Here is an 8,947-nt window from a genome sequence, read left to right as displayed (position 1 = left end):
TCCATATGCATTTAAATTAATATGGACAGAATTAACATTTTTACTTTCTATTCATTACGAATAATTTACAATTTTCAACAAAAGAAACTTAAGGACTTTCTGCGTGACATTCAATTGAGCGACGACGTTCAATTATCAATAACGAATCTGACATTTTCTGCATACTATTAATTTCTTACAATTAGAAGCGATCGCCGCCTTTTCTTCTTTCATACGCTCTGTATCAAAGCCCATTGAGGAAAACGAGGCCGGTCGGCCATAGCTTTTATCCAAATGATATAACAAGTCTCTGCTATTCCTAGAGCTCTATATTCCATGTTCTCGGGAGTTGCTTATGCTGGCGCACGGTGCACGTGTACTTCGTCCTCGTTACGTTTTCCCCGTTCCCCGCGCATCCTCTTTCACGGAGGATATCCCTCCTTACGGGGATGGGAACAGCACGGACGTTTCACCTCGGCGAAGATCCTCGGGGCATTCTTATCGCGGAATTCGCCTCCCGCGAAGCAACGTACTAATTTTTCTCTCCACCCCATCGCTACCGCGCGCCGCTGTTCGTAACGTTGCTGCTGTTTGTAATAATACGGTAGAATTAAAGGGGCCGCGCGGGGTTAATGGCCCTTTTTTTCATCGCGCCATTAAATGCGCACGGACGTTGGAATCCTTTTCTTCCTTATTTCGACGAGTTTTTCTACGTCGTGGAACCATCCACATCTCTCTCCTCTCTTAACCGGTATATCTTATCTCGTAATTGAAATCCTGTAATTCTCGCGTACAGTTGGATGTGACGACACGTCACGAGATTTGTTTTCTTTTCGCGATTCTCAGACGCTTCACAGAGAGCGACGTAAATTCTATGCAAATTTGAGCATCACGTAGAAGTTAGTTTCGCGGTGTTAACATAATATAGAGGCGACGTATTTCCAAGGCAAAGAGTGTATGTGATATCATGGTGTTACCATGACCACAAAACGAAACATTGTTCCATATGAATATTTAGGAAAAGTAATATTCTTAAGAAAAAAAACTCTGTTTTTTATTATTTAATATTTATTTATTATTATTATTTTAAAATTATCTTTTAAAAGAATCGATCTGCCCTACTTCATAATTTACGACGGTTTTATTTTATTCATTTATATATATACAATTTTTTGATATATGAAATTAAACTAATCAAAATTAAAATATTTGTTTTTAAAATCACAAAAATTACATTAAAACTGTTTCTACATAAGTATATTATACAAGAAAAATAAAAGACGGATTATGAATCATTGTATACACGGAAGAAATGATTTGCTTAAAATTTAAGTAGATACAAATCCAAAAATAATGTTAGATTATTAAAACAATCATAGCACGTTTAAGAACATTGATAACAATTTGCAAAAATGTTCAACGTTCTAGAAACTAGGTTGAATGTACTATGTAATTATTTTGACATTTCACACAAAATTATTTTCGGATCGAGCTAAACGTTTAAATATTTCAGTAAAACTGTTCTTTCTGCTATTTAACAGATTTTATTATCAATTTTGTAAGATACTGAAATAATCAATGGTAGAATCTGTTCGTATTACTCGAACTTTTCAAATACTAGCGGCACAAATATGTAGTTGCGTACATACCGGATCTTAATTACGGATTTTCGAGCATACCGCGCATATTGCGGACGCCGATGTGGAGATGAACCGTGCGCGCAGCAAAATTGCCCAAAACACTCGGAATAACTGCGGTTCCGCGGAAGTCAATCGTATCCGCTGACGGAAAGACACGATCGATAATTCGTCCATAAGTTTGCTCGCTCAAATACCTTCGAACGCCAAAAAAGACTGAATGTTCCATTTTCATCACTTCCAAGAAGGAAAATAAAAGTTTCGTGAAGCAATGGACGAGATAAAATACAAGAACTACGAAATAAAAAAATCTTTATCAATTTTTAATTTAAAATTCGGTGCGTTATCGACATATTTCTTAATTAGAAGCGTTTCAGATAAAAATCTGATATCATTTTGATAAAAACAATGGCATAACGACTGCTTGTTACTTAGGATCGTTCAAATAAATGTGTAAAATTTTCAAATAGTGCAGAAGGAGATGGAATAAATAGTAGAGATATGGAATATTACGATATTTCACACAATTTGCGCTGCATTTTGGGGGCAGCCGTCAAAATTACTTTATAATCTGCTTAGATATAATATGTATATATATATATATATAACTACCTGTCAGTAGTATTTACTACATTGTTACATTTCGCAGTTTTATAGGTGGATAGTTTTACAGTTGAGTACTTTTTGAATAATTTTGATAGGTATATAATTAATATAATTAACTTTGTAATCTCAATTTAGCTTGAAAGCATTTACTATTAAATCTGTAGTGTTAAATTTCACCTATAATTTGAGTTGCCATTGATCTTATTCAATATATCGTTATTTTATATTAAAACAGATAAATGTGACATTACATAGAGTCTAGTAGATATTGCAAATTTGACACTATGTAGTGTGAAATTAATCTATTGTTTCAGTATAAAATGACGACATATTGAGTAAAAGCAATAGTAACTCAAATTAGGTTAAATTTGACACTACAGATTTAATAGTGTTGAACGTCGCTTTCAAATGGCATAATTGAACTAAATTTGATAATAAAATGTGTGCATGTATCCAACACGTAACGTTACACTATATACCAGTCAGTATGACATTTCATATCTCCCTCTCCTATACCATAACCGTAACTTTCTTCCTCTTCGGTTTTTTTTGTAAATATATTTGTTCTTATACGAAGAACTTCTATCTGCAGCGTAATCGATCACTCTACAGCTAATAAACTTGTACAAATGTCACCTATAAATATCTCTATTTTCCGTAAGAGTTATTTCAATCAAACAAAATATTTCACAACTCCCTTTCTCTGTATTTAACAAATCAAAATTGAAAGTTGTAACATTTCCGTAACCATTTATTTTCTAAAACTTACAAATATTCTGTGTTACTTTATTTTAGACACCTATGTAATTTACCGCACTGAAATATTATCTTTGCACAGCTCACTATGTATATTCTCTTCCATGTGTACAATAATAACTTTTAAATGTGTGTTTTATTGTTAATATGTGGCTCACTGAATCCGAGATATGACTTGCAACAGATGCTTCGCAAAGAAAAAACTTAATTATTCTAAACAAACAGCAATCCATTATAAATATTGTAACATGCTCAGCAGATTATTTATCTAAGAGAAGTACAGAAAAATCAATTTCTGAACGTAAGAGAATTGTGGGAGTAAATGTAAAGTGAAATTCGGTCAACGCTAAAAATAACGTTTTTTATCAGTATTAAAATACAGAAAATTATGAAAGAAATTTCGAGAAGCTTTTGACACGCATGGCGTCATCAGATAATTACTCATCGTCATAAATCCCACAGAAGTAATTTCGCAACCCAATGAATGCTTTGTAACATTTCTTCTGTTTATAATAAAATTTATAGCAGACGGGGTCTTTCTTTTTATTTTATATGTAAACGTATAAAATAACATTTTTCCACAGAAATCTGTGAAATTTACATAATGACGTGCTCTGTGAAAAGTTAGTAGCTATTCGTCTGGGAAAAAATGTCAGAAGAAATTTTCAAACGATAATACCATAGTCGATCACCTTTTTTTTTTTCAAAAATAACGCTGTTCGACGAAGCATCACGGCGCACGTGCTCGTGCACGTAGCCGTCACGTTAATCCGTTGCTCTTCTGCTGTATAAAGTACGGATGTCACGTTGTCTCTGGAGAAAACGATGGCGCGTTTTCCTTGTGGAATTACTACCTTGCAAAACACCTAGTCGCCATCGTCGACGGCGCGGCGGGTAGCATATCGCCACAATTTATAGAGATTAGCCCATGCGGAGCAGCGAGAACTTGCGAATCGTGCCGATCGAAATGACCACGAAACTTTTCCGTTGTATTGTTATTCCGGGAAGACGCGAAAAAGTCCGGCGTGGGAGATGCGGGAAACAGCGCGACGTTGTGAAACTGAAACGACAGTGGATTCACGATAAGAATGTCTCCGGGGTGCGATGCAAGTCCGTCCCGGTGTGCTCGTTGCAAGAAAAGTTGAACAGATCGCGAAAATCGCACGAACGTTTTTTCACCTCGTACATTCGGGCATTTTTATCTTCAGTACAGTTTTTCTGTTGATGTCTGAAGAAGTTTGATAATTTTTTTACGTTAATTAGTCAATCAATTAAAGAACAATTGCAGTCTAAAGATAAATATGAATTTTTTAATATTACAAGTAACACGAAGAATTATTTTATATAAAAAAACGCGAAGATTATTTTATATAAAAAAATCTTTTTACCGCTCGATTTAGACCGTCGTTTCTTTATACTTTACATTGCAAAAAAATGAGCGAAATCTAATTATAATAATAATATATAGCTTTTATTTTATATACCTGCACATAGATTAATCATAAAGTACCGTTTTTGTATTTCGTGATATATGAAAACTGTACAAAAATAAAAGTGTAAGAATTCTAAATATGCAGAATGTGACCCAGACTTTGCATAATAACAATTAATAGCAGATTCTTTAATTTTGAACTATTTTGGACATAAAAATTGCTACTTATAACGATCCTATAATACCAAAATATTAAAATTATAATAATGTCTTAATGAGAACATAATTTGATTCATAATTGATCAATCAAAATTGTTTAAAATTTGTATGCTTAAACGCTTGAACCTTTAACAATTTCGTATTAAGATCTTTATCTCGAAGTAAATTCATTACGCGAAATTTATGGAACACTGTATTATAAAAACTGTATCAAGTATATGACATATTTTATGCGAACACATTAGATATCAAGACGGTCATGACCTAATTACAATGAAATTAAAATTGCATTTATGGGAGAGAGAGATTTCCGATATAATATATATCTGAATAAATTTGTTATTTTAAAAATTTTATGACGCGATAAACTGCAAATATCAAATATACTTACTACTATTCAGACTGTTTGCTATCTATTCACATTTAAATAATTAAAAGGGTAGATCACATTACAAAACAATTTTACATTTATTATCGTCTTTGGCATTAAAAAACGGTATAAAATAAATGATAAAATTCCTGAGTAATTTGACATGGAAATATGAAACAATATTCTGCGATGTCTCTTCTTTATGTTACTAATTGACGCAATAATATAAAACGAAAAGTTTCTCGCATCGCTAAAATAACCGATAATTATCGACTTTGCAAAGTAAGCTTCTTTAATAGTACTTATGAAATTAATAAGCAGCTCGTAAAGTTGGAAATGGTGTCTTTGTGCTTGTCTGCATAAAAGTATATCGGGACTGTATTATTATATTTAATGCGTACAAATCTCATTTCAGTAATTTAATATTAATTCAAAACTTATAGGAAAAATTTACAAATATTCCGCACAATTTTATTTTATTAACTTAACGCATAAATTAATTGCTGCAAGAGAAATGGCCGTCGCAAGATAAAAGCGACATTGCATAATCAATTCGAAATATTGCAATACATCTGCCTATTGTCGAGACTAACTAATTAACGAAGGATCGAATAAATCAATGCATTTCGTGCATCGATTTACGCAACACGTGGTCTCTGTATAGCTGATCATATTGCGTCAGGATGAGAACTAATTATCCTCTCTCATATCAATGATATGTAATCACGCTATGTCCTCGCTGTTAATACGATATGGAGATACTAAAGGGCTGACGCATAAATACTCTCAGATTGAACGATATTAATTATTTGAAATAAAATACAATTCTACATAAAGTATTATTGCCTTAAGAATGCTGTTGCGATTGATGTATAAATGCACAGCCTCATATGAATACATCAATGGCTTTATTGCCAAAAATTTGTATTGGTCTCATCTCAAATTTTTGACAATAAAGCCGCGTTTATTTTGTTTTACTTTATTGTTCATATTATTTGTATCCTCATAATGACTTTATAACTTGATACAATGATTTGTTACGTAAAATCTTCTAATATTTGATATTATTATTATTATTATGTGATATACAATAATTATGTGTAAATTACTGCAATAATAATCTATTATTATGGATAAAATACATAATACATAATTATATATTATGATTTATTGTAAAATACCGAATAACTTGATCGAGAGTAGTCATCTATCAAACGGAAGATCTAAGTTTGATTTCCGATTCTATTATTATTTAATTTTTACAGAATAAAGCGTTAGTTTATTTTTTGATAAGTTTCCAAAATGTATAGTCGGGTTGCTTGGCGCGAAGTCGTTGGGAAAAAGGAGGACATTTGATATTTATGGGAATGCGAATATATCGCGCGCGATAAGAAAAAAATAATGCTAAAGATACATAATAGCACAAAGTGTGTACCTACGTATATTTTGATTTATGTAATTCGATCACAAATTGCTGTTCTCAAACTCGACGTATTGGCGAGCAGCGGAAATCTTTCGATTTTCATTGTGTGCGATGTCTCGCGAACCACTTGAGTGTTCTTTGAGAGAGCAATAGTGGAAACCGAGACAACAGATCTCTGTAACGTCAATATATAGGATTTCGATGAGGTATTTCGTATCCATTCCACTTCTTCTAGAACCTATGCCCGTTATCCGATGGTACTTTCCACGTTCGTACCATTCTCTCTTTTAGCTCGCTCTCTCGCTTTTTACTTATTTTATCAGGATACTGGATATGGTATTAAATTCTTAAAGGATGGAACGGCACGGATTTACTTCTACGATTTGCCGCTCTTAATTCCACGGCCGTCCGTTTTATTTTGAAGTTTATGACTGGTCTTTTTAATACGACGAAACTCGTGAAACAGTTATACGATAAATGTATAAAAAGAAAATTCGATATATATATATATATTATATGAATTTCCGAACGAATCATTCTCGTCTCGATGTGAAATAAATTATGATATCGATAATGAGATCGAAAGAAAATGTGAATTATATACAAAATTCAAATTAATTACTCGAAATGCATAAAATTTATTTTTAGTTCGGTCATTCGAATATAAAAGAGGTTTTGGTAATGTAAATATGTCTTCCGATTTATTTTTAATGAATTAGCGCATTTGCCGACAAATGAGATCAATTTACCGATGTATTCGAAACGAGACGAAAATGGAATAGTTCGGGAAATATACGTGGCTTGACGAAATGAAACGACCGCCTTACACTGTCGCTCATATTGCGAGCGTTTCGCGTGAACTGCCTGTTTCATGTCAGCTGAGTCATAGTCCGAAAAAGGACTGCATCTCGATCCATGTGAACCTGTTTATTCACGTTACTTCGTTACGCGTACTCGGCTGCAAAGCGAAACTATGTCGATTTCAGCCGAAAACATACCCCGTGCCAACAAGCGCCACTCGTTTCATTTCGTTTCGTTGCGCCACGCACGAACGCTCGCGGCGTCCACTTTTTTATTTTTTGAAAAACGATAGTCGAAAGGCGGTGCACGGTACTCACGTCATATCGTTCCTGGATGTGCGGTCCGGCTTGTGCGATGTATAGAGTGCTGGCGGTATCGAATACTAATTCTTGAGGGATCCTGGTAACTTTCTGCCGGGCCATCTCGTGGCAATTGAGGTATAAGATGACGTCGCTCGTGGAAACCTTAATGACGATCTTCGACCATTTCTTCGTAAGCTTTGGCACGGTAAATTTCGCTACCTCCTCCGAATGCGAATGCTCGTCTGAATTCGTGTAAACCAGCGAGACATTCTGGTTCGAGCCTGGTCCATCCTTCAAGGATGATTGAGAAACATCAAACTTCTTAATATATTTTCACATTTTACATTCTAGTTGTAAATTACTTATTCAAATATAAACGCTTGCGTTTAATATTCTGAAACTAACAAATCACTTTTACTTATGTTGGATCTGTGAAACTCACTTAATTTTTATTGATTAAAAAAATAAGTACTTATTAATTTTAATAAATCCAAATGACATAACTAATATAAAAAAACGAATATTAAACTTTATTTTAATAATAATTTAAATTTACAAATGTGTCGTCAAGAATATAATTGAGTGGGTCCGATAGAGCCATCGTTATGACTCCAGAAGGTTATAATTGAGTGAGTTTGATGAAATCATCTATCAGTTTGGGAGGGTCAATATTATGAAATTAATTATTGATAAAAATTATTATGTTACATAATACTTCGTTTTAATAAAATGTACTAAGAATGATACAAATTACAATCTAGTATAGTTTTAAGTAAACTATAAGAAACAAATCTCTAAAACAAAAAAGTTATATACTTTTGCAATATTTTTCATTGTCATCTCATGTATTGACCAACAGTAATATAATATTATTTGAAAATATTTTACAGCTTTTTATTAAAGTTTTCTAGATACGTTTAAAATATTCTAGGTTGTTTATTATTCAAAAACTAGGATTGGCAGAAAAAATTCAGTGAATTGAAAAAACTATAGCAAATTCCATATTTTATCCAACGGGATAAACTGGCAAAAAAAAACTATAAAAATAATTAATAAGTATAGTACTAAAAAATATATTTGTTTTTCATGTTATACTATTCACGAGTTTAAAGAAAAACGTCCAATAATAATAGAATACTTCATAATAAAGGTTTTTTTAAATTTAAATTAACACATTTTTACAATTTTAGAGAAAAAATATATTTTATTACATTTTATATATTAATTTGTAATTTTATGAAGAAAGTATAATAGTAACGGTGTTACAAATTTTACTAGTATAGATCTAGTTTGCATTTATTCAATATTTTGTGACAAAAATTAATTAATTTTTTACGTCGATTCCTAATCTATTACGGATTTTATTTTGGATAAAGCTCAAAAGCATTCGTTCAACTGATATTACTGGAAAAATAATATACT

The 8,947-nt window shown here is 32.4% G+C and overlaps 1 protein-coding gene across 1 annotated transcript in view; it reads right to left on the bottom strand.

Moving 5' to 3' along the window:
* Positions 1-401: 401 nt before the first annotated feature.
* Positions 402-8,947, bottom strand: part of LOC108771993 (collagen alpha-1(XV) chain) — a 79,784-nt gene continuing 71,238 nt past the window's right edge. Inside the window, exons 4-5 of the mRNA XM_018537423.1 lie at positions 7,541-7,816; positions 402-566 (exon numbers count right to left, since the gene is read on the bottom strand). Of these exons, the coding sequence (XP_018392925.1) occupies positions 402-566; positions 7,541-7,816 (441 nt within the window). The remainder of the gene's footprint in view (positions 567-7,540; positions 7,817-8,947) is intronic.

The sequence above is a fragment of the Cyphomyrmex costatus genome, unplaced genomic scaffold, assembly GCF_001594065.2.
Source record: "Cyphomyrmex costatus isolate MS0001 unplaced genomic scaffold, Ccosl1.0 scaffold172, whole genome shotgun sequence".
Lineage (NCBI taxonomy): Eukaryota > Metazoa > Arthropoda > Insecta > Hymenoptera > Formicidae > Cyphomyrmex > Cyphomyrmex costatus.
The sequence above is the reverse complement of the archived record's forward strand: the minus strand, read 5'-3'. Positions and strand labels throughout refer to the sequence as shown.